Below are 27,230 nucleotides of genomic sequence, written 5' to 3'. Positions count from 1 at the left end.
GGTGTTTTAGAGTTGAAGAAGTAGCCTATATAATAGCCTACTAATCACGTTGGTTTTTGTAATACATATTATATACTTAAATGTAAACTTCAACTAGTATTTATATATATTTATTCTTACAGTAGTTTGTGGTTTTGGTTTCTCTAAAGACTATATGAAATAATGCTTCTTCTCCTCAGATAATTTAAATCAAGATTCACTTTGGATAGGAGAATTTGAAAATGTGTGTCTTAGTCTTCTAAATAGAAAAATTGGTTCAGATTAATGAAATTATAATTCAATTTGCTCCATACATTTTAAAACAGTTTCTTTGAAAATCTCCCCAATGTCCATCTTATAATTATTACTAATCTAAAACTAAATTATTATATCCTAATTGAGTATCTTTTTGATGGTGTAAACATATTTTCATAGCAGTTTATATGTTCACATGAATAAACAATCTATTTACTGTGTTGTTTTCCCCAAATTCTAACTAGATCTGTTTTGGAAGATTCTGACATTACACATGGTAAAGAATGAAAAATTATGCAGTTTTTAATTCAAACACAGAAAGGTTTATTTAAGTGGTCAATACCCATCAACCAAAAGAAAAGAGATGAACAGAAATAAAAGAATCAGAGAAGTCACATTATAGTGAATTAATTTGAATTGTGATTGAACCAGAATATACATAAACCACTTAGATAATATACAGAAAAAAAGATTATAAGCACTATATAATCTTCAGCATTTATTAGCAAAGCTTTAAAAGGAAATCTGGCACAAGCCAGTGATACAACAGCAATTGTTGTATTATCAAGGCCTTCATCACAGTGGTCATAGCTTTGAAAAATACAAATTTAAATTTTGGCTTACACTTCACATGGTTTGAACATTGAGTCATTTGATTTCTTTTTTTTTTGATCAAATCTTCACTGTTATAAGTATAATCGGTATTTCACAAGAGATCTTCACTGATTTTGGTTAGAGAAACAGCAAAACTGATTTGCCTAATGTTGCTGGACTGTTAGACAGTATTTCATAAACTGAAAATGTGTCAGTTGTTATGACATCAAGCTAGTACTTGGGTTTTGACAGTATAAGCACATTTAAAATAAGGACAATTCCTTTAAATAAAACTGATTTTAATAAAAGAGAAATTGTAATCTGCTTGGAGCATATAAAGACCGCGTGGAAGATGAGTCATTTTACTTGGTAGCATGTTCTAGGTAGTGCTGTAACAATAACCAAAGCAGGAAATTGAAGTATTTACTAACAAAATAATGATAAAACAAGGAATACCAACTAGTTTTCTAGCTTTCACTGGATGTACCTTGAAAATGCTGACACATCAAGCAGTTTTGGAACTACAAATGGGTATGTATCTATAACAGACCACTTCAGTTATGCATGTTTTGGTGCAAAGCAACTTGTATATGCTTCCATAGAGGAAGAGATTTGAGAAATACAGTCCCATAAAATGTCCAATTTGTGCAGTAGCAGATGAGTCACAAGGCACTGTCACTTGACCAGCAACCAAGGTTTTGACACCAATACCCTGCCAACAATGTCCTTCTCACACAAATGTCCTTGGTTGTAATGCCCAATAGCTTAATGTAGCGCAAAGATGAAAGCGCTTCTCACAGTTGCATCAGCTGAAATACAGACATATAGAAAGCTATCTGCTTCACACAGATAAAATGGAAGAATACTTGAAAAGATGGCAAACCTCAGCAGATGAGTAATGTATTGTGTAGTGAATGGACTCAGTAACCTATATTAACAGATCAGGGTGATAATGCCTGCACTCCTAAATGCAGGAGTTATAGATAAACACTGTCCAAATTATGTACCCTCCATTTACCCTGTAATACCATCAGCAGATGGCACAATCTACATCAAATATGCAGTTTGCAGTCTTCATAATTACTATCACTAGGACACTCAACTTTAAAACAACAGTTGCTTGATGACGTTGCGGTGGTGACCTTTAAGACTATGGGATGGTGACATGAACACCTTAGTTACTTAGAAGGACAACATGGTGATCAGGAACATTACAATCATTAAGAGAAAACAGGACTCTCAACTCAAAACAATATTAGAAATTCTACATAATACAAAAATATACATATTAAAAATGATATTAAAAAAAGACAACTTTTAAATTCCACATTACTTGGAGGGAAGGAAAAAATCCACAATGATCCTTTAGTTGTTATATGACTTCTGTAATGCATTCGATATTGCGTTATTTTCATTTAAATATGTTATCGCATCTAAAATGACTTCCATACTGGTCCCTTGTGGGAAACCAGCCAACCAAACCAGTTAGTACTATGTGAGACTGGACAATCTCTTATGGTTATACATACCGTCCCTGATAAACAGATTCCATATGTTTCTACATTTCTCTATGCTGACGGTGAAGACTATTGTATGTCTGAGCTGTACATGCATACATGTACTATGCAGTGATTACATAATGAATGTCTACTTAACCTCCTTAAGTTATTATCGTCAGTAAAGATAGCCATTTAATTGAATAAAAGTTACATTTAATAAAAATGTAATAAAATCTGTTTCCAAGGGAGTGATATAAAGATCAGTAAAATAACCAGCTGGTAGTAAACATTTATGAGGCTATAAATCTATGTGGGAAATATAACGATGTGTTTAAATGGAATACTGTCAGGTTGAGTCTCTTTTCTAACTTTCTCTATATTTTCTTGGCTGGAATGTAATTATTTCAGAGTGTAGCGACATTAATACAGAAAACAAATATCCATCTTAATTCATAACCCTTCCTTACACAATCATTTGGCACAATAATATAAACATCAATCAAACTAACAATAAATGATTAAGATCTGTATATTCCGGTGGGGTAAGAAATTACAATTGGAAAAAGTTTAAGTGCTGTGCTTTCAATGGGTCATTCATGGCCAGTCAAGTCATGTACAGTATGTTGGTTTCTTATTTACAGAACTAATGACAAAGAAAACACACAAAGCAACTGAGCAACACTTTAGATTAGAAGAAACACAATAGCTTACTAAAAAAATTATGCTGAAAACTGTCTCTGTCAAAGTCTCTTAAGATGTTTTATATACTGAATGGCCTTCTGTCCATCAATTCCAGGATTTATCAAAGTAAAGGAGTGCAGTCATGGTTCATTCTTGTAAGCTAATACCTGAGAATACAAAACATTTACATAAAAATATTAGTAAAATGTATAAACTTAATGTCATTAAAGGCTTTACTCGATGTGGCCATAGACAATTCATTTTGGGGCTGTGGTGGATGCATTACAGACCCATTTGGGTGTCCTTTAAAAGGGATGTGTGAGGGACATTTGTACCTGTAGTAGTTGGGTTTAAATGGGCCATTCTTGTTGAGGCCCAGATATTTTGCCTGCTCTTCTGAAAGCTCTGTCAGGTGGGCATCAAAGGTGGGCAAGTGCAGGCTGGCAACATACTCGTCTGAAACACAACACACAGAGTACAATTACAAATTGTTATTACGAAGGCCACAAGCAGCATTTCTGGGTTTCAGCAATGTACTCACTGTTCCATCATCAGGGCAACTTAGAAATGTCCCCATTATTAGGTATTCCTTAGCCCACTTTACAAAACATCACAAATAAACCATGAAAAGATATTGCAATACGGCTTGTCAAAATCTTATATGATGTTCCATACTTTAAAACAATACCCCTCCAGAACCATTGGTTTGATCCAGATGCAACTTTGCATGTAGCATTCTTTTGCCCACTTCTTTCAATGCTAAATAATCCAGTGGTAAAACAATGGCCTTGCACAAAAGTTTTTTTTTGCCTTATAACATCACCACATCTAGGCCAAACAAAACCACACTTTATGGCAGTGGAGGGCAAACTTTTTGTCTTGGGGGCCACATCAGGATTTTTTAATTAAACGGAGGGCCATATTTGTTTTGTAATTTGTTAATCATAAATGATTTGAAGGCCAGAAAACGCCATTAATTAAAACATCTATACAGTAGGTATAAAATATAATATTATAATGTCTAAATAATTTATAATATATCAAAATTACTTAAATTCAGATGGTTTTGTCAAATAGTTTAGGAGATATAAACATTGTCTTTAAAGTGCCACCATGTTGTCAATCTGAACGTAATGTCTTACCATTGTTGTAAAGAGGTTCAAGTTTTATTAAGATCTGAATGTCTTTGCTGATTTATAGGAATGTATTAGTTGGCCATGCCTACATGGAAATGTATTGGTCAGTAGTGTCCAGATTTTTTCAAAGACGCTCCACAGCAAATTACAAGCAGGTTGGTCCTTCCATCCCAGAGTAAGGATTGACGTGTTAAGATGAATCATAATGGCATAATACATTACAGTTTCAGTAGCAAGAGTTTTTGAAGTTGTATTCAACTTAAATGACACATCCACAGCGTTTGTCTCCACTACTCAGCCACAAATTGTTTGTAGCCTTAGCAATTAAAATGTTTAAAAATATTATAAAAGTATATTTTCTCAAACCAGTAAGTAATTTGTTCAAAATTATGACATTTCTACAACTTCCAATGTGCTTTAAGGCAAATAGAGAGGCCTTAAAATAGATGAGTGCAGTTCAGTCTCCAGAGCTAGCTTATAACAATTACTATGCAGTGGCTGTTTAGTATTACCAGGCTGTTTGGCTCAATTTATATACTAAAGTAACTATTCCTGGTGATTGTTTCCGTGGTCGGCTGTAGTATTGTCAAGAATGGAAAATCAAGTCATTCTATATTATAATTTAACAGAGCGGAATATTGGCAGATGCAATGAGTGGTTGGCGGATATTACAAACCCTAAACACAAAGTGAATACACCACCAGAGGAGTAGTAGATTGCCTTGTGTGCAGTCAGCATTTCCCCCCAGAGGATTATGGGAGAGATGTGGGGATATGCAGACTGATTGAGGCCATGTGTAGCAGTCTGTCCACACAATTGTGTTTTGAAGCTGCATGCTATTCTCTATATTCAGGCTCCAAAGAGAACTGAACGGAAAGCAACTACTAGAGAAACAATGTTATGGCAAAGTCATTTTAACAATGCTTACAATATTAACTAGCTAAGTTCATACTATTTATCTCTATTAGGCGGCATGTCATCAAATTGAGCCAGTCATAATATTAGCTATGAGATCATGAAGGCAACCTCACTCCTCCCTAAAAGTTGTTGTAGTTTTTGAAAAACAAAATGTCCCCCAAAACACATCACTGAGGATTAAGTCTGGAAACGTGATCTTCACACCGATTATGGGGTGTTTAGGGGTTCTGGAGTTTAATGATTTATGAATGTTTGCTGGAAAATTCAAGTTGCAGAATTATGTTGTAATGCCACATTTACATCACCAGAGGGCATAAGTGGGACCAAAGACTTGTAAAAGTGATTGTATTGGTACATCTTGTCCAAATCAAGCACTTTTGTAACAGTATCATTACGTCCACACTCCCAGACTGTTAAAACATCTAGAAAGTGTGTTGTGTAACTAAAACATACCACCATAATTACAATTACCACTAAAGCCATTATTTTTCTGTACTTTCATTTAACACTCCAAACAGTGTGGGGTTTAAAGGCTGTAGATGACTCACCCATCTTCTTGGGCAGCAAGTAGACATCCTGTTTGTAGCGGCCCTCTGGAGCATTGTACAGCTCAATAAGAGCCAGAGCCTGTGGGAGCAATGAGGCACAATGCACAAACATCAGTCTACACACAGATCTCAGAAATCCACATATCAATACAAAATCTTTACATTGTACTCCTGGTAACACAAAGCCCTTTAACAACATTTTAGACCTTTCAGAAATGCCTTAAACAGTATTCCAAATATACAGCGGTGTATGTATGCGAATTCACTTATTCTTATGCGCTTATATAGGTGTTAACCTATATACAAATTGTCACAGAATAAAACTTGTACCCAGGGAGACGGCACTGTGCCAACGCCTTTCCTGTCCTAGCTGGGAGTACAACAAATTGTTCCGAGACTATCCCTAATCTACATGAGAATAATTGCTTAGCTCAGACAAACCCTCCCCAGCCAATTCCCCCTGGGGCTTTATTATTAGAGATGACACTGAGGTCAAGGCACCCCTCCTATCATCTACCACGGTGGCCTAATTATCGAAGGGCAGAGATCATAAATAAGCCTACAGACTTTGCTATCTAATGCACTAGCTGACAATCAGTTAGTCTGGCAGTGGGAAAAGCTGAGAAGGTATTATCTGCTGTTATCTGCAAAACTCCTCTAGTTCGTTGCTATGTTAGCTACTGTGGGAGGTGTCCGTTTTACCTGGGTTATGTTAGCTACTGTGGGAGGTGTCCGTTTTACCTGGGTTATGTTAGCTACTGTGGGAGGTGTCCGTTTTACCTGGGTTATGTTAGCTACTGTGGGAGGTGTCCGTTTTACCTGGGTTATGTTAGCTACTGTGGGAGGTGTCCGTTTTACCTGGGTTATGTTAGCTACTGTGGGAGGTGTCCGTTTTACCTGGGTTATGTTAGCTACTGTGGGAGGTGTCCGTTTTACCTGGGTTATGTTAGCTACTGTGGGAGGTGTCCGTTTTACCTGGGTTATGTTAGCTACTGTGGGAGGTGTCCGTTTTACCTGGGTTATGTTAGCTACTGTGGGAGGTGTCCGTTTTACCTGGGTTATGTTAGCTACTGTGGGAGGTGTCCGTTTTACCTGGGTTATGTTAGCTACTGTGGGAGGTGTCCGTTTTACCTGGGTTATGTTAGCTACTGTGGGAGGTGTCCGTTTTACCTGGGTTATGTTAGCTACTGTGGGAGGTGTCCGTTTTACCTGGGTAGTGGCGGTTATTGACAGGACGAAGGTGGGAACCGTAGAGCAGCTGAGGTTCAGAAGACGACCCTGAGGGAGACATGTTCATTTCTACAGGTGGGAGTATATTTTAATGTGCGTTCGAGCGCGTGCATATGTTTGTGTGGTAGCCCACCTCGGCGAGCAGGATGACCCTCTTGCCATCAGGCCAGATGACGTGGTCGACCTGAGAGCGCACTCTCTCCCAGGTGAGCTCTGGGGTCCGCAGGCTTGCCTGGGGAGCAGGATAACAGATCAGCAGAGGCTACCTAAGGTGTAATCCTGCAGTGCATTAGGGGCCATCACCAGAGCCTCACCACATCAATCTCAGTGTTGGAGTGTCCCATGTTGCACACGATGGAGCCGTTCTTCATGCGGTCCAGCTGGTCTCTGGTCACCACGCTCTTATTCCCTAGGAGGCCAGAGGGAAACACCAGTCTGAAAGCTCCAGCACAAACCCTCAGGGTGTGGTCAGATGATGCAAATGGCCATGTATGTCATGCATTTATTGACTGCCAGGCGATGACTGGAAGACTATAGATTAACGTAATCCCATATAAAACCAGTCCCCACACACAGACAACTGATTTCATAAACACAGTCGTCTGATGTTTACCAGTGCACGTGATGATAATGTCCACCTGGCGGATGACTTCGTTCAGCTTGACCACCCTGAAGCCATCCATGCTTTTCAGGCACATGGGACGAGAGAAGGGTTAGTCAGAACAGAGGGGTCAGACGGGTTTTATGCCTACAGTGGTCATCAAGTACCATTCAATGAAATGGTACGCATTCTTATACAAAAAAAGACAGTTCATACACAACATGGCCAAACATACAAGAGACACTGTGCACAGCTGCAAGGAGCCGAATGCTAATGTTGCAGTATGGACCTCATTCTTCTATGCATGTACTGCTGAGGAGTGTCATACTGCCTCCTGGTCCCAGTCCAGAGGTCAGAGCTCATCTTATACAGGACTTGTATTATTAAGGATATTTCCCTATTTAAGCAGTGCTTGAAATGTAGCACTTGCTGATTCCTACTGTGCGCTTCCTGTCCCTCACCAAGCCTGCAGGGCGCAGATGGGATCAATCTCTGTGACGTAGACGATAGACCCCATGGCTTTAAGTGCAGCAGTGCAACCTTTCCCGACCTGCAGTGAGGGAACACCGCTTTAGCATTACATAATATGACCACATCACATTGACCTCAATCATCAGAACATGTATAACCAGTAGAAACAAATGTACTGTACAGAAGGTAACTGCACTGAGTGTACATATTACCATTACAGAGTCAGAATTGTATTTATTTTTTTAAAGAGAAAACTTCTTACTTCTCCATAACCACAGACAACCACCTGCTTCCCTCCAAACATCACATCTGTAGTCCTCTTCAGCCTGGAGACAGAAAAATGGAGACAGAGGAAACATGAATATACTAGAAGTCAGCATTTTGGTGTTATGGTAAAATCTCAGAACGAAGCAGTAAGTCTATAACAGCAATAAGGGAACAGAAATGACATGCAAAAGCATTACAGTACAGTCCCCCCATTCAAGGGAACAAAGTATTACAGTACAGTCCCCCCATTAAAGGGAACAAAGCATTACAGTACAGTCCCCCCATTCAAGGGAACAAAATATTACAGTACAGTCCCCCCATTCAAGGGAACAAAGCATTACAGTACAGTCCCCCCATTCAAGGGAAAAAAATATTACAGTACAGTCCACCCATTAAAGGGAACAAAGCATTACAGTACAGTCCCCCCATTCAAGGGAACAAAGAATTTCAGCACAGTCCACCCATTCCAGGGAACAAAGAGTATTAGGACAAATGCACTAATATTTGTATAAAGAGTAAAAAGTGCAGTATTTGGCTGAAAGATAGTAAAAACGACATATCCCTTACTCTAATGCTACCATCCACTATTAATGTAATTGGTGACATGTTAGCACAAACAGCATAACACCACCTCCATGCTAACCTCCCTTCTTAATGTAATATTCTTTTTTTAATAATACAAGCTTTGGCAAGGACCCTGAAAATGTGTCATATTTTGTCATGGGGCAAACACCCAGCAGCAACAGTCTTGAGTATACTGTGTTCATGGCCTCAAGTACGTACAGAACTTGATGTACTAACAACTCTACCACATACTTTGCCATGTAGTGCAGTTTATGCAATACTTACCCATCTAAAATAGACTCTCTGCAGCAGTAGAGGTTGTCAAACTTCTGCTTTGTCACAGAGTCATTTACATTCATGGCTGGCACACACAGCTTGCCTGCTTTGGAAAGCTGGTACAATCTGTAAGAGAATGAGGAAAGTAATTAAGCTCACAGACTGTTTCCCATTGAAACAGAAATATTAACCTGTGTGATTGTAAATGTATTATAATCAGAAATAACATCACCTGTGGACCCCTGTCACACTTTCCTCCACAATGCCCCTGATCTTTTTGAAAACGTTGGGGTATTTCTTATACACCCAGTGGGTCAAGTCCCCTCCGTCATCAAGGATCTACCATGGACACATCAAGAGACAACTTTCTCAGCAAACACTCACACCAACAAACACATACAGTTTAGCAACAGAGTGTCCAACAAGGTTATGTGCTGTTTGAAAAAGCTAGATTAGATATGTACCATGTTCGGCTGCCAGCCCTCCATGTTGACACATTTGTCGATACACCACCAGAAGTCATCCTCTGATTCCCCCTTCCAGGCAAAAACCGCCACACCTGCACACATTATGTTTGTCATTCAGCAGGTCCTCTTACTCAGAGCAACTTATAGTAATTAGTGGATACATTTTCAAACTCACTCCTAAGTGACACAAAGACAGTATACAGTAGTGAATGGTCATAAACCAACAGTATGCACTAGCATTCCAGAGACAGCAGAACCGATCACCTTCGAACACGTTGCTCGATGTTCATATAATCTGCTCTTAAGCCACACAGCATTACCATAATGATCTGCGGCTAAAATCCAGACATCTGGACCCACACAACCGTCCAACCACAAGACCACAGACTGAGCACATGTCCCTGATTTTGTGGGACCAGGTCGCTGGTTCTAATCCCTGAGCGAACAAGGTTAAAAACCCTGTTCTGTCCCCGAGCAAATAAATAGTAAAAAGGAAACAATATACTGATAGTGTGAATAAAGACATGGAAGCAAACAGTAAAGTGGCAAGTTTGTTTTGCTATATTTCCATGTGTATTCAGGTGGGGGTGGGGACTACTGTGCAGTAGTTAATAGTAACAGAGACTGGGCATTCATGAACAGCAATAGCTGGCCAGATGTATGTGTGTCATAACGTTTCTTGTCTCTAAAAATCCTGTAGTTGTTTTTGTAGGTGTGAGAAATACAGCAAGTGTTAGCAGCAAAATTACAGGTCCCCTTGTCATTTCCACCACTGAGAAAGGGCAGAGAAAAACATGCAGGAATGAACAAGTAGGCATTAACAAAAGCTGCCAAAGGACACGGCCCTATCATCTGTTTGCAGGGAGATTTCTCTTCATAAAGACCGTAACCAACTGTTTATTAGAAATAGATACTCTGACAGATGGAGCTTTGCAATGTTATTCATCCTGTATGACCATACAGCTAGAAACACAGGGTTTAGGATTCCTATTCCAGTTAGTGTTTTCTTTTCACTCTTTTGCAACCACTGGTCAGAAATGGCAGGCTGCATCTTTAATATCCCATCTATCCTGGTCTCATACTATGAGCCTGTAAACATTGCTACGTACTGTACTTCTATTAATCTACTCCCTTCATCTGGTCATGTCTCCTTTAAAAGGTTTCTGTCAGGTTTACTGTATGGTATGAAGATTGCTGTTATAACTCACACACAGAAAATGTCAGCACCGCTGAGAGTGGGTTGTAAATGTTGAGAAGCTCCTGTGTATGTAAGACAAGTTAATCAGCCAGTTACTCACCCAGCCTGAGCTGTGTGACTCGTGATATTTACTTAAATGCTATCTGACTCTGGTGTGAACTGCTCAGACTAATAGGCCGATAAACCATGACTTAGCAACCTGCATTGTGTGTGTGCACCTTGGTGCTGACATTCAAAGACTGAAGGAGAAGTCTGATGTTTTCTTTGTGTTTTCCAGAACATGTGAGAACAGCTTCTAAGCATCGCCTTGGTTTCAAAGGGCAGAAGGGGAAAAAAAAAAAATCACACTGGACCCAACACTTGGGCACCCTTACAAGAAACACAAAATTAGCTCAGGTAATTCATTACATATTCATTCACTTATTTCCTAGGCAGGAACCTTTTTCAAAATACTTTAAAATAGGTGTTAAAGTATGAAGACACGGTAAGAATTATTATGAATGCAATAAAACAACTTACAATCAACTTCTCACTCTTCTCCATATAGAGGCGCAGTGTTAAAACGCTACTCCTTACCAATCTCTGAGAGGGCAGCTGCCACCTCGTTCTGTGTGGAGTATATGTTACACGCCGTCCATCGACACTGGGCCCCTAGAGCCACCAGAGTCTCAATCAACACCTGAGGAAAGAGGAAAACAGGAAATATACTGTGTTTTATCATTCAAAGCTTATATAGGTTATACATTACACAAATGCAAGAGCAGGAATATACATTTTACATATACATTTTTAAATAATAGCCTATTTTGTATGTATTTATGAGCTGTTATGAGATGAACTGGCTACCACTTTAAGCCTCATGTTGCAGTTTGAGCAGAGGTGGTAAGTTACGGCAGGAGAGAGATAATACTGCAGTCTTGGCATTAAAATACTTGGGTATGTAGCCTATTTCACAGGGAGAGAAATCTCAGGAATAAGTGCAGCAGAGTGATGCTGCAAAGCCTTGGCAGTGGCATTAGGGACAGTTAAAAGAGAGTCAGAGTAATCTTACGGCAGTCTGGGCAGTGATGTGAGTGCAGCCAACGATTTTAGCCCCAGCAAGTGGCTTCTCTCCCTGGGCTCTCTTCCTGAGCGAGATTAATGCTGACATATCTGCGAGGAGGAGAAACACGCACACAGGGGTTAGCGGCAAATGTGTTTGTCAAATACTTTTCTGGTCATCTTTGAGCAAGTGAGCGTGACAGTGAGAAAGTGAGAGACAGAGAGAGATTACAAACATATCAGCTTCAGAGTAGGCAACAAGAAGTGTCTGAATATACAGCTTTCCCATTCTCTTCACAAATCTCTCGTAATTGAGGAACCGGAAGAATTTCTTGCACTAGAATCTTCTGAGCTCCTTAAATTTAAATAACCTATGCTTCAGTGGCCCTCAAAAGTATTCACCCCTTTGCTATGACTTTGTATACGCTGTGGTGCAACCAATTGTTTTTAGGTTAAATACACCCGCCTCTGTGTGGTCATATAATTGGTCAATACAATTCCTAACAAAACCTACATCATGAAGACAAAGGAACATTCAAAGCAAATCCAGACTGTTTCTTTAACAGCACCAATTATGGGTAGGCTATAATAACTTCTCCTAGGCTTTTATTATCCCCTGGGGTACAGTAAATTCCAGGATGAAGAAATGGAGAGAATAGGGCCCAACTGTGAATCTGTGTAGGGCCGGCCTCAAAACACTCAAAAACGGAGTATCCAGATGAGAAGGGAACTAGGGAGGCCAACAAGAGGCCTATGGCACTAAATGGAGTTTTTAGTTTTCCACAGCTGTGCAAAGAGACACTGTGCATACTTCAACAACAGCCCAGGTGCTTCACAAAAATGGCCTTCATGGGCGAGTGCCAAAAAGAAAACAACTTGCAACAAATCAAAGTAAAGCAGCATGTTTGGGGCAAGTCTAATACTCCACATCATTCTAGGAACACCATCCCTACTGTGAAGTATTATGGTGGCAGCATCATGGGGAAGCTTCTCTGCATCAGGGCAAGGAAAGTTAGTGAGGATAGAGGGCAAAATGGATGCAACAGAATACAGAACAATCCTGGAAGAAACCGGGCTAAAGTCTGCAAGAGACTAGGGAGAAGATTCATCCAGTATGACAATGATGCCAAATATACAGTCCAAGCCACAAACATTCAAATGTTCTGGAGTGGCCCAGTCCCAGACTTCAATTTAGTTCAGTTGAGTTATTTTTTAATTTAACTTTAAGGATTGGTGTTAATCAGTACCAAAACCCCCTGATTATATCTTTTATTTTAGGTTATAACACTATACAAATCTGCAAAAGTCCAAGGGGGTGGGAATACTTTTGAGAGCCAATGGAAGCTATCACTGCTAGTCCAAATTGGACTAGGATGTTGTCAAACTATGGGGTTGTGTTGAATGTTTTATGTGTCTGTTATGAACAAAACATATTTAAGATCAAAATCTTTACTGTACATTGTGTAAAGTGTTGAGAACCAAATTACATAACAATGGTCAATAGAAATCAAAATCACCAACAAATAGAGGGCTGGATTCAAACTCACACCGAAAATCTAAGTAAACAAATGAAATCACAGGCTGTTCCAACTTGCGTGAATTTCATCACGGCAACTCAATATGACTCAGTAGTGTGTACGGGCCTGTATGCACTCCTGACAATGTCTGGGCACGCTCCCGATGAGGCAGTGGATGGTGTCCTGGGGGATCTCCTCCCAGACCTGGATCAGGGCATCATTAAGCTCCTGGACAGTTTGCGGCGCTACTTGGCGGCGTCGGATGCACCGATACATAACGTCCCAGAGAGTCTCAATTGGATTCAGGTCTGGGGAACGAGGGGGCCGGTCAGCGGCATCAATGCCTTCGTCATCCAGGAACTGCCTATGCACTCAGGCCACATGAGGCCGAGCATTGTCCTGCACCAGGAGGAACCCAGGGCCCACGGCACCAGTGTAAGGTCTGACGAGGGGTCTGAGGATTTCATCCCAGTACCTAACAACAGTCAGGGTACCGTTGGCTAGCACGTGGAGGTCTGTGCGACCCTCCAAGGATATGCCTCCCCAGACCATCACTCACTCACCCACCGCCAAACCGGTCATGCTGGATAATGTTGCAGGCAACATAACATCACCACAACGTCTACAGACTCTTTCAGGTCTGTCACATGTGCTCATAGTGAACCTGCTCAAATCTGTGAAGAGAACGGGGTGCCAATGACAGACCTGACAATTCTGGTGATCTCTGGCAAATACCAATTGAGCTGCCCCCAGTAGCACGCTGGAGGTCATTTTGTAGGGCTCAGTTAGTGCTCCTCCTGTTCGTCCTCGCACAAAGGAGCACCTGTGCAACCTGAATGGGCTGCAGGTACTGCCTCATGCTACCAGTAGTGACAACGACACTAGCTAAATGCAAAACTAGAGAAGAATCAGTCAGGAAGAATAAGGAGAGAGCAATTGTCTCTGGCCACCACCTGCAAAACCATTCAATTTTTTCTGAGTTGTCTTGCTGTTGCCTCTCCAGTGCATCTGTTGTCACTTTCATTTGCACCAAAACCGGTGACATTGATTCCTAACTGGACAGATTGTCTTATGATTCCTAACTGGACAGATTGATATCCCTGAAGTTTAACTGACTTGGTGTTAAACAATGATGATTATGTGTTCCCTTAATTTTTTTTGAGCAGTGTATATACGATTAATATGTTACACAGCAAGAATCAAAGGTCAGGGTCATTAAAAGGTATCTAAACCTTCAATTAGACCAAAGTTAATGACTTTATTATCTTTCTACAATGTTTCTCTCTGAATACTTCAAGCAACACCTCAAATTAGCCTAACAATACAACACATGACTTATCTATGAAGCCATATCTTCAGACAGATTGGCTCAATCTAATACAGATAACAAGCTAAACTGATTTGAAGAACTAAGGATAGCGGTTCTGTTATTGGCCAATCCCGACCTTGGAGGTTAGGAGGAGTTACTACTAAAGCACATTTTGGTGTAACAAGCTAAAGGTCCTGTCAGGAATACTATTTATATACAGCAATAGATATATTTCAACCTTCATTGTGCACTAACAAGTAGTTCTATGCTCTTTCTATCTTGATAAAGTCTGGTACTGGATTTATTGACCTTATGTCCTGATATAACCTACTGTAGGATCAAAGACCATTAACAACTGATAACCTTCAGTGATTCAGGGTATGAGAGCCAACTTAAAAACATGCTGGAATTGACCAACCACCAGTACTTTACACCTGGAACACCCTATTCATATTTTCATGTTTATCAGTGGTCTGTTCTGGCTGCATTGTATTGTTCTTTATGTGATGGATGAGGGGCAACATGTTATCTGTAGCCTATGGTGGTAAAACAGCACAGCAGAATCAATTTGAATCCAGCCTACTGCTCTTTCAGCAAAGATCTTCCCACACCACCTTGGTCAAATAAAGCCGAAATGTGCTAGAAGAGTACTGTTACCTTGCTCTGCAATCTCAATCTCACGACGACCAAATTCAGCCTGTTTAATGTTCTTCACACAGAAGTCACCAGTGCCCTTGGAGTTGAGCTGTGTTTTTTCCCGTGGTGAAGTCTCATCATCAGAGCTGTCTGTGTAGGATGCAGCTGAAAGGGAGACCGACAGAGGAAAGGTCAGCAAGGAAGGGTCCATCCATAGCTTGCTTTATGCATGAGTGTCGAGGTGTTCATAGCACAGTACCTGAACTGTAGCTGTCGGTGGATGACTGAGAGATAGACCGAGAAAGGGAGCGTCGTCCAGTCTTGGTAGGGAACCTGCTAAACTCTTGCTTGTCTTCCACAAACTGGATTTGCTGAAGGACAAAAGTGCAAAAGAGGGAAACATTTAAATAACCAGGAGTTCAGTGGCCACCTGGAAGAACACAACACAACAGCAACCTCTCCAGGGGCAGAGTGCTCCCCAATTAACTGCAGATGGGTCCACTGATGGCTTTATTGTTTCCCTCTACTTAGTTCCTGCACACCTGGAAAACATCCTCAAATGAGCAAATACAAGGGGATTTGTGTGTGTGTGCAAAGACAGGCTGGTTACTCAGTCAGTATGTGGGTTTGTGCATGAGATAATGCTCATGAGACAGGTGCTAGGTTTTCAATAAGGCCTGCTACAAGAAGTTGGTCATTATTAGTTAATGTGGATTATGCAAAATTCTGTTTAATTTGTAACACAAACGGCCATTTCATCATGTGTTGCAAAGAAACGCAGCTTAACTCAAGATAAAAATAAATCAGTAGAAATTATTGTTTTGGAAAGATCTAGCCTAATTACAGTTTAAATTTTGGCATGGATTTTGAAAATATGTCTAAACATGCAAAACAACTGTCTTTTATTTAAGGATAGTGATCATATGAAGGCATTTATTATCACATAGTTGTTTGGCTCCTATTTAAATCACCCAAATGGCCCTGAGCAAAAGATGACATTCCCTTGAATGTTTGGCCTTGTTATAGACACACAAGGTGACACACAGACGAAATTGGCAAATCAAGGTGAATTTCCCAAACCTGTGGCTTTTAAATTGCAATTAGTGTCTGTGTATAAATAGTAAATGAGTTTATTAGCTCTCACATAGATGCACTGAGCAGACTAGATACTGAGCCATGGGGAGCAGAAAAGAACTGTCAAAGGACCTGCGTAACAAGGTAATGGAACTTTATAAACAAGGAAAAGGATATAAAATAATATCCAAAGCCTTGCAAATGCCAGTCAGTACTGTTCAATCACCTATTAAGAAGTGGAAAATTCAGGGATCTCTTGATACCAAAACATGGTCAGGTAGACCAAGAAAGATTTCAGCCAAAACTGCCACAAGAATTGTTCAGGATACAAAGAAAAACCCACAGGTAACCTCAGGAGAAATACAGACTTCTCTGGAAAAAGACAGTGTGGTTGTTTCAAGGAGCATAATACGACGATAATTGAACAAAAAATGTCTGCATGGTCGAGCTGCCAGAAAGAAGCCTTTACAGCACCGATGCCACAAAAAAGTCCTGTTACAACAGCTTCTGGCACACTGGAGACCAAAATAGAGCTTTATGGTCACAACCATAAGTGCTATGTTTGGAGAGGGGACAACAAGGCCTACAGTGAACAGAATACCATCCCCACTGTGGGCGGGGGGGGCTCTAAAGGCTTGGGGAATCTTATTGAAATGTATGGCAAGATGAATGCAGCATGTTATCAGAAAATACTGGCAGAAAACTGGCATTCTTCTGCACAAAAGCTGCGCATGGGACGCTCTTGGACTTTCCAGCATGACAATGACCCTAAGCACAAGGCCAAGTTGACCCTCCAGTGGTTACAGCAGAAAAAGGTGAAAGATCTGGAGTGGCCATCACAGTCTCCTGACCTTAACATCATCGAGCCACTCTGGGGAGATCTCAAATTTGCGGTTCATGCAAGACGACCAAAGACTTTGCATGACCTGGAGGCATTTTGCCAAAACAAATGGGCAGCTATGCCAACTGCAAGAACTCAGGGGCTCATAGACAACTATTACAAAAGACTGCACACTCTCACTGATGCTAAAGGGGACAGTATTAAAAACGAAGGGGAAGCAGAATTTTGAACAGGGGTCAGTTCATTTGTTTCTTTGTTGCAATGTTTTGTTTTATGATTGTGTCATTCTGTTATGACCCACTGTTGAATGTGAATCCCATAAGAAATAGAAGACATGTTTTGCCTGCTCACTCATGTTTTCTTTACAAATGGTACATATATTATCAATTCTCCAAGGGTATGCAAACTTTTGAGCACAACTGTATATTTTATGTTGAGGTAATCCTCCCATGCTTCCTGAAGCACCTTCCACAAGTTCGATTGGCTTGATGGGCACTTCTTACGTACCATACGGTCAAGCTGCTCCAACAACAGCTCAAAAGGGTTGAGATCGGGTGACTGTAATGGACTCTATTATAGACAGAATACCAGCTGACTGCTTCTTCCCTAAATAGTTCTTGCATAGTTTGGAACTGTGCTTTGGGTCGCTGTCCTGTTTTAGGAAGAAACTAGCTCTAATCAAGCGCCGTCCACAGCAAATGGCATCCCTTTAACCCTGTACAAACCTCCCACTTTACCATCACCAAAGCACCCCCAGACCATCACATTGCCTCCACCATGCTTGACAGGTGTAATGCACACCTACAACATCTTTTTATTTGGTCTGTGTCTCATAAATGTTCTTTGTGATCCAAACACCTCCAACTTACATGTCTCTCCATAACACTTTTCCTCAAACTTCCTCCGTCTAGTGTCTGTGTTCTTTTGCCCGTTTTAATTTATTCTTTTTATTGGCCAGTCTGAGATATGGCTTTTTCTTTGCAACTCTGCCTAGGAGGGCAGCATCCTGGAGTCGCCTCCTCACTGTTGACATTAAAACTGGTGTTTTGCAGGTACTATTTAATAAAGCTGCTAGTTGAGGACCTGTGAAGCATCTGTTTCTCAAACTGGATACTAATATATTTGTCCTCCTGCTCACCTGGGCCTCCCACACCTCTTTCAATTCTGGCTAGAGCCAGTGTGCGCTGTTCTGTGAACTAGTACACAGCATTGTACAAGATCTTCAGTTTCTTGACAATTTAATTGAATAGCCTTAATTTCTCAGAACAAGAATAGACTGACGAGTTTCAGAGGAAAGTTATTTTCTGGCCATTTTGACCCTGTAATTGACAATGCTTCAGATACTCAACTAGTCTAAAGAAGGCCAGTTTTACTGCTTCATTAGTCAGGACAACATATTTCAGATAACATAATTGCAAAAGGGTTTTCTAATGACCAACTAGCCTTTTAAAATGATAAACTTGGATTAGCAAACACAACGTGTCATTGGAACACAGGAGTGATGGTTGCTGACAATGGGCCTCTGTATGCCTATGTAGCTATTCTGTTAAAAAATCATCAGTTTCCAGGTAATAGTCCATTCTACATTGGATTTCTGATGAATTTTATGTTTTTCTAATGGACAAAAAACAAGGACATTTGTAAGTGACCCCAACATTTTTACATAGTGTAGTCTTAGTACAAAGGTCTTATAGCTTTGTGCGTCTTTGATAGTTCCCGGTGTTATGAAAACTATTTAAATCTCTTATTGGCAGTTTCCGCTAAGCTGCAAAGGTCTCTGAAGGTATTATGCAACCCTAACCCTTCTCATAGACAACACCATCCTGCATGCGGTTTCTGTGGAGGTCTAAACTAAGCCAGAGGTGAACGTGGGATAATCTCCCCAGTATTTAAAGAATCCAATGAGAACATAAGCATGTTAAACTATGGATGGAGGCCAGAAAAGGACACTCGATATGTAGTCTACTGTGTCTTCGAAATCCAGTTCCTTCAAGTGTGCCAGTGGTTCCTTTTACAGATTGAGGGTAGCTGAACCATTAAAGAACCAACTTCAGACAAAGGATGCAGATGGAAAATGTCATGGTAACAAAAACACAGAGATGCCATAAAACAGTGGATTGTGAAGTAAAAAACATGCAAAAACACTACTTTCAATAATTCCCACTGAAGATTTAGCAGAAACCCATTTACTCAATGAACCGTGCAGTTGAATGTTTTGTAACCGAATTGCATTAAAACCTGCAGCAAGAATGACGTGTTAGCTATGACTTGACACTTCTAGTTGAAAAAGGTGAAGGAGATTTACACCTAAAAATAGATTAATTATAGCCTAGTTTCGGTATAGTGCAGTATAGCCAAGTCAGGCAGAAGAGGGATTGTTGTTACGCTTCACTAATTTATGTATTTCTTAGTAACTGTATAGCCTTTCAATACTGTGAGAAAGCCCCAGGTCTTGGATTAAAAATCTGGAAAATGTTTATTGTCAAAGCTTATACCACAGTAAGGACACGTCAGAATGTCTGTCCAACTGAATGGTTGTCACAGAGTATAGTGTTGGTTCTTACAGTGTACAGTGTTATGTTTTATAATAATTGAACCATTTTACAACATTTCTGTGTTTATGTGCATGACAGAGTGAAGAATTCTCAAGGTAGAATTAAAAAAAGTAACATTAAATGGATGTTGGCAATGCTAGTGTGCCCCTCTCTAAGAAACAACGGAATTACTTATATCCACAGCCTACATCCTAAATGTTGTTGACCCTCTCAGTATTTCAATATACTTCAAGTACAGAGGCCAAGATAACCATTGCAAAATGTTGATTCTGCTGACAATTTACCATTTCTTTGTGGATGTCAATGTGTGCTTCGGATGATTGTGTTGCTGAATGTTCCATTTGAGGCCAATATTCTGCTTCTTGGCAGGAACAACTTGTGTTTTGGTGAAATGTATTGGTACTTGGTAGTAGAGGGGCCCCTCCTAAAGATTATATTGTGCTTAGGTATCCTTGTGAATCCTAGGAATGCTCTCTCTGACTTTCCTGGTGTCCTGTTTGACCTTGGGAAATGAGCCCTTGGCCCACGCCTCAGAACTACCTGGCCCAAATGACTCGTAGCTGTCTCTGCGCGAAGTTGTTTGTTTTGCCAATCAAGTTGTTGCTAGATGATTCCTGTGGCCACTGCCCACACCACACCTGACTGTCCTTGTCCACCTCATGCTGCAAACTTGGATTCTGTGTAAGGACTCTGCTCAAAGCCAACGTGCATTTAGTGACCTTCTTCTCTTCGGATTGAGGTGATCCGAAAGGTTATGTACAAAGGTACTTGGGTCCTCTACCAGGCAGGTGTACCACTGTTCCACAGGGGGTATTTTTAAGCAACTAACGCCTAAGGGATGTGTTATATGGACAATATACCAAGGCAACAAACAATTCTTAGGCATGATCACGGAGTACTTGGATGCTGCACTTAGTCGTGGTAGGTAGGTATATTGGCAATATTAAAAAAGGTGCCAGCACAATTTAAACAATAAAAGTAAAGTGACATCATACCATGCTATATGGTCTTATAGTTAGGTCTGGAAAAAACTGGACACTGACAAGTTTTGTTATTTTGGCTGTTTACCAAAATATATTCAACTTACAGTTAAACAATGAATATGGGCTTAAAGTGCAGTCTCTCAGAGAATACTTTACGAAAGCAAATACAGAGGGTTCACCATAAGGTGCAAATCATTCATAAGTCTCAAGAATAGAAAGGCCAGATTTGCCAAAAAACATCCAAAAAAAATAAGCCCGCCCAGTTCTGGAACAGCATTCTTTGGACAGATGAAACTAAGATTAACTTGTACCAGAATGATGGGAAGAAGCCTTGGAACGGCTCATGATCCGAAGCATACCACATCATGTGTAAAACACAGTGGAGGCAGGGTGATGGCATGGCCATGCATGGCTTCCAATGGCACTGGGTCACTAGTGTTTATTGATGATGTGACAGAAGACAGAAGCAGCAGGATGAATTCTGAAGTGTATAGGGATATATTGTCTGCTTTCAGCTTAGTAATTCTGTTAGATTGGTGGGTCAATCATTAATTTGCATATGCCTTCAATTATCAAAAACATACTCTTAGCTTCCATTCAACACCAAAATGTGATTTATTGCCAGTGCATGTGATCCTAATGCATCTGCAATGGTTTTCAAGAGTTTGCTTATACAGATTAACTAATTGGTACCAGAACATTACCCCCAAACAGTGCACCTGTAAAACACTAATAGGGAATGATAAATTGATCAATCAATAAAGCTTTATTCAAGGTTAACTTATTTGACAGAGGTGGAAAATGCAGAGTTATTTAGTTAATTAAGCTAATTTATCAGCATGTCTTCGGTCAATGTTTTTAGAAGGCACATTGCAGAGACTAACCCACAGTGCATGGCAAGTCAATCAAGTCAGTCAAGTCATAGGCACATACACAAATATTCCTATAGACATATAGGACATCCTTATGATTGCAGCCCACAAATTAATCATATGTCCAACACATGGCAGTTAGAATTTCTTTCTTCGATATTGTTTTGGCTGTCTAGAGGAAGCAGCACAGTGCAAAGTTAGCATTGTTCCCATAGATTCCAGAGGTAGTAACCTAACCCTGGAAGATGAGCCCAGGTCACACAGTTCTTGGTAAAATGTGCAAAACTCCACATGCAGTCATGGACCTGGGTGAGTAATGGTTACATTCAAAATACACATGACCATTGTTGATCTTCTGTATCTACCATTTTGAACACAACATTTAGTCACATCAATATGTTGCCCAGAACTTTTGTTAAATCCCACCACAATTGAGAAAACAAAATAAAACAAGAGGCACTCAGCCTGACTAACACTACAGGCAGGAAAAACCTACTACTCTATATTTCATACAGTAAATTATCCATTCCATTTCTGTAGGGAACTGGGATAGCAAAAAGACTGCAAAATACTGCACACGTCAATAATCCACTTTCCGAAAGCTGCCATTTATCAATGTGAACAAACAAATACTTTTGAAGGAACTATTTTTTTCAATCTCACTGCTATAACCGAGTCAGTCAGCATTCAATGGTTGCTTTGTAACTTTCCTTCAATGAGACTTAATATCACGTGAACAGCATTGAAAGTTCCTACCTCTGTAAAACAATAAACCGAACAGAAAAAAATAAATAAGTCTCTAGAACTGTCTCAGGGCTTCTAAGGAATGGTCCGCTAACCTAGCCCTCACACGCCACTTCCTTTCACTCACCCTGTGTCTGTGTGCCTTTGCTGTGGCTCCTGCTTGTAGCTCCATGCCTCCCACTTGCAGTACAGGCTCCATGTCCATTCCTCACCAGTGCTCAAGCTCTTCTCCAGGCTGGTTACATCGCCTGTTATCATGGAAATCTCCACACCAGGAGGTCCAAAGAGGGACGTGCCATAGCCCCCACCAGAAGCCACCTGACCTGACAAATCCTCTTCCCTCCGCTCTTTTTTTATATGCTTTAATTGAGTGGTTTCCCTGTTTGCAGTATCGTCTCTCGTCTGGGTTTCTTTCCTCTCACGGTCTCTCTGTTAATCTTCCCATTAATTTGGGGAGTTTCGTGCCTCTGTCCATAGTGTAATCCTGGCAGTGACTGGCTGCTAATAGAGACTGAGGTCAGTGGCTAATAAAAAGGATTGAAAAGGAATTAAAGCTTGTTTCCATAAGCCTAAAAGCACTGCAAGCATGACCAGGCCCACAGATCCGGTCCAGCCTAATAATAACCACGATCCTAAACTATCCCCCTGACACAAATCAGGCACCCGTTGGTGGAATGGTCTCTGGGTTTTCCATCATTAAACTTTTTGGTATATCATTTTGTAGTTAACGTCTATGTTACTCAAAAGGGAACAGCAAATTCTACATGACAAAAAAATCTATGTTTCAGCTACAAAAATGCTAAATTGTTCTTACTAGATATTAATCTTCCACCCACTGTTGAAATCCCCACCAACACTGATTCATTTACTGATTCATGATATCATACTCGGTCAAAGACATGTTCAGTTGAGTTCAGATCAGGTGACTGACTTGCCCAATCAAGAACTTATCACTTCTCCCCACAAAAAAACAACTTAGCAGCTATGACAGTGTTTATGGTAATTGTCATGCTGCATGATTAAGCCTTGTTGAATGAGTTCAGAGGCATGATACACAGATGAGGTGGTATGCTAGTTCCTGTTTTTCCGCCACACTTTCCTCTTGCCATCACATTGGTACATGTTAATTTGTCTCATCTCTTTACACCTTTTTCAGAATTCTAGGAGGTTCTTTTAGGTATTTCTCATCCTGTTTTTTTTAGAAAAACTAGTGTTTTTGCACATTGCAGTACAGCCAATGTGCGTTGGCATTTGAAGTCTACTGCAGATGGTAGTGGCTGACACATCAACGCCTACCCTCTCTGTCTGACAGTTTCAATTTTATTTCATTATTTATTATATTGAGCATTCTTTGGTCATCCACTATTGGCATGCTAGGGTAGCCTAGGTGTCAAGAGAGTTGGGCCTGTAAAAGAAAAGTCACTGGTTCTAATCAAAGTGCCATCAAGTTAAAAAAACTATTTTGTTCTGACCCTGAGCAGGACAGTTAAACCCTAAATTCTCCCAGGTCGTTGCTTTAAAGAAGACTCCCTCTCAATCCATCAGACGTTAAGTACACAGCAGGCCCCCGGAATATTGGTGTCATAGTGGCCAACATAAAAAAATAATACTGTACAGCAGAGTTGCTTAGTTCCCTTATACAGTGCCACAGACATCAGTCTCTGAAGTAATGTGAGTGTAGTTATGGATCATAAAGTAAGAGAACCCTGTCAATAGCCAAATTAGTGATATACAGTTCATAAATAAGTTGTTCTTTTTAGAAATTGAAGTAATTGTTAAATATTTTATAAATAGGTCTGATAGTTTTTTTTTATGTAGAAACATGAAAACAAATAATCCAAAAGTGCTATGACAATTTTCTGGCCGAGATGCCCCAAAGAAATTCCAGTCAATGTCATATGTTAATAAGCTAGATCAAAGATCAGATCTTTGAACTCAGTTGCTCTTTAAATGAAACCTATAGTTGTGAGAGCATATACAATTTGGCTTAGACTGAATTTATACATTAGAAGATATTTCTGTCAGAGTTTAAATTGTAGAGAATAGGGTAGTTGGCTTATCTTTATGATGTCACACTCCTTGTAAAAACGTTCAGGCATCATTCCTTCAATGACAGCAACATGTCACATGACCGCAACCATACACTACATGACTGTTGATATTCAACAAGAATTTGAATTAGAACTGCTCACTAAGCACACTCAGTTCCCCTTTTTTATTTTTGGTTACTTGTCTTTTGTGGAGAAGAGGCAAAAAGCACAACATTTCTGCATGATTTACAGTGTGTTTACTATGCATTTAACATTTAAAGAGCACCTGCCATTCCCTGGCAGACCAGTGGTTAAAAGCAGTGGATTACAAACAAGTCAGAATAAGAATCACCTTAACTAATTAAGTTAATGTAAATATCAGAACCAGGCCAGCTGGGCACATGCCAGGCGCCTGGATCTTCATGAGTTCCCTACTGCTTAATATAGCTATTCTCCAAATATACCTGAGCAAAGATGGCAATATGTTAGCTACAATTGTAGGAAATTTGCTTTGAAGAAAAAACTGTAGGAAAACTGCAAAAACTTATCATCAGCCCATAGCAAAATTGAAAGCAATAAGCAGTAAAACGGCAGCTATTTTCAACCATTTGAAACTTTGATCAAAATGTCGACTGTGCTAGGCTATAAGCATTTCAGGTTTAGGTTTATTAACAACATCAAAATGTTATGACTACGAAGGAAAAATTCTACGAATGATTACTATGAATGAACTATTCTTATCAACAAACATCTTAGAACAAAACTCTAGGTAGACTAGATATGGGAATTGTACATCGTTTTACAGAGATAAGCTGTATTAATATGCCCTGGTCAATAAGGGAAGATCACTGTTGATAAGCCAAGGTCATCACCAAAGGCTCACACCAAAGGCTCCTCTCATGCTTGATGAACAGGTGTCTCCTCCCACTGAGCAGTGAGGTCACCCTGCCATCTCAGTTACTGTTTCTACTGAATTAATCTCCATATCAGACAATTCCTCTGCAGTGCAAGTTGTCCGCTTAGAGGGGTGGTTCACGGCAAATCATAAAAAAGTTATTCTGAGTGGTCACCTTTATCCTATGCTGAAGCATTTCTATCCTGATAGGAGGGGTCTCTTCCCAGATGATAATACCCCATCCACAGGGCACAAGGGGTCATTGAATGGTTTGAGGAGTATGAATATTATGGGAATCATATGCTATGGCCTTCGCAGTCAACAGATCTCAACCCACCTGAACACCAATGGGAATTGGTGTTCAATTAATGTGTTAGACAGTGCTCTCCACCATCATCATCATCTTTAAAACACCAAACGAGGGAATATATTTTAGAAGAATGGTGTGCCATCCCTCCAGTAGAGTTCTGGAGACTCATTGAATCTATGCCAAGATGCATTGAAGCTATTCTGGCAATTCATGGTGGCCCAGCACCTTACTGAGTTTTTGATATCCTGTAAGCAGTCCACAGTCTATGACCCTGTGTAGAGAATGAAGTTTGTGAAGCCAATATTGTGGGTTTGATTGCCACATGGAGCCATTATAATAAAGTTTGCCCTCACTACTGAACTACAGCAATTAAATTATTTTGTTTTATTCCCTGACACTGTTTCCAATGCTTACATTTAACATTTGTGACACAAATCACATCCAAAAATGCTTTTGTAAATCAAGTTGAAATAATACAAAAGTATAACTGGTTGTAAAGTTTGCCAAAAGAACTTAGTTGATTTCAACATGATATAGGAAAATGTATAATATCTGTACAAAGACTGAAACGAAACCCATAAACCTGGTACCAGTATCAAGTCATGGAACTGAAACATCCCAATCAGATACTTTTGGATAAATAAAACATGATTCACTCAATATCGGAATTCTATAAGTACATTTACTGGGACTAGTTACTAAAATTGCCTCTCACGACTGTAATAATTAAAAAGTGTACTTTTAATTAACATTGTATGGATATAAAGCTGGTATCGCTGATATCATCCTCGACCCGAAAACTGATATCACAATATATAACCCGTTCTCTTTTACTCGTGGGATAGAACAAATTTTTTTATATATTGGATGAAGGATATTGACGTCAACCGCCTACATTCAGTGGAAAGTGATATGAGGATGCTCTTTCCGTAAATATGCATACCGTCTCGGATTTCAACAGCAACTTGACAACCGATATTACATAACCACATTTATTTTTTTATCCAAACGTCTCATATCTACCTAGGACATTCAATGTTGCTCAATTTGAAACTCCACACTCCAAACCAAAAGTCCTTACATGCTGCTTAATAATTAACTGCTTAGATATTAGACTGATCAGTGTCCCACTAAACAGGAATGTACTTGAAGAACTTATACTAACGCATTGGATAACCGTCCAATACAAACCGTTCCGTAAGTTAGCAAACCTAATCGCAAACTGAATGCACCTCAACAGTCACTTGTTTCTTACCTTTTTGACAGGTTTGTGAGTAGGTACGGCACCGAAGAAAGCAGTGGACGACACTGACAGTTCATTCATGGTAATTTCGCTGTTCTTGCTCACTGTCATGGCTGAGTATTTCTCCGCCACGTTCTCGCTCTCCTTTACTTCTTTACTGGCTTGTTTCAGCTCCAACTTTGCGTCCCCTGGATTGTCCGACATTCCGATAACGAAATCGCGCAAAAAAGAATAGCTCGTAGCTAGATTGCTCTAGAATTCGACTTGGTCAGGGTTATTTCACGGAAGTAGCAACAATTTGTGAAGCAGTAGAATGCAGTTCAGTCGATTAGTTAACAAAAATAAAGAGCCGTTTGGTTTCGTTAGATCTATCTTAAACTAATGTGTAGTAGCAAGGTAATTGCTGTAATAAAATGGTTCGTTGTTTGCGCAGTTCATTCGCATGCAGGTTTCCGTGTGGACGCTGGTCGGTTTCCCTAACTGTCACCTGAAATTG

General features: G+C 40.1%; 1 protein-coding gene across 3 annotated transcripts; it reads right to left on the bottom strand.

Annotated features, from left to right (window-relative positions):
* Positions 1 to 894: 894 nt before the first annotated feature.
* LOC105017134 (S-adenosylhomocysteine hydrolase-like protein 1) lies at positions 895 to 27,230 on the bottom strand. Of its 3 annotated transcripts, XM_010881499.4 has the most exons (17): positions 26,747 to 27,230; positions 15,447 to 15,558; positions 15,209 to 15,352; positions 11,736 to 11,836; positions 11,261 to 11,363; positions 9,484 to 9,578; positions 9,252 to 9,358; positions 9,029 to 9,145; positions 8,175 to 8,238; positions 7,903 to 7,991; positions 7,454 to 7,524; positions 7,155 to 7,249; positions 6,974 to 7,072; positions 6,820 to 6,888; positions 5,611 to 5,689; positions 3,344 to 3,464; positions 895 to 3,175 (listed from the first exon to the last, which is right to left on the bottom strand). In XM_010881499.4, the coding sequence occupies exons 1-17, from the start codon at positions 26,936 to 26,938 to the stop codon at positions 3,169 to 3,171; spliced, it is 1,665 nt and encodes a 554-aa protein (XP_010879801.1). In that variant the 5' UTR covers positions 26,939 to 27,230; the 3' UTR covers positions 895 to 3,168. The 3 variants fall into 3 exon arrangements, with proteins under 3 accessions (XP_010879801.1, XP_034143269.1, XP_034143270.1); XM_034287378.1 differs by lacking the exons at positions 895 to 3,175; positions 3,344 to 3,464; positions 5,611 to 5,689 and having other exon boundaries at positions 5,698 to 6,888; positions 26,747 to 27,227; XM_034287379.1 differs by lacking the exons at positions 895 to 3,175; positions 3,344 to 3,464; positions 5,611 to 5,689; positions 26,747 to 27,230 and adding an exon at positions 22,384 to 22,740 and having other exon boundaries at positions 5,698 to 6,888.

Source organism: Esox lucius, chromosome 17 (assembly GCF_011004845.1).
Source record: "Esox lucius isolate fEsoLuc1 chromosome 17, fEsoLuc1.pri, whole genome shotgun sequence".
NCBI classification, from domain to species: domain Eukaryota; kingdom Metazoa; phylum Chordata; class Actinopteri; order Esociformes; family Esocidae; genus Esox; species Esox lucius.
The sequence above is the reverse complement of the archived record's forward strand: the minus strand, read 5'-3'. Positions and strand labels throughout refer to the sequence as shown.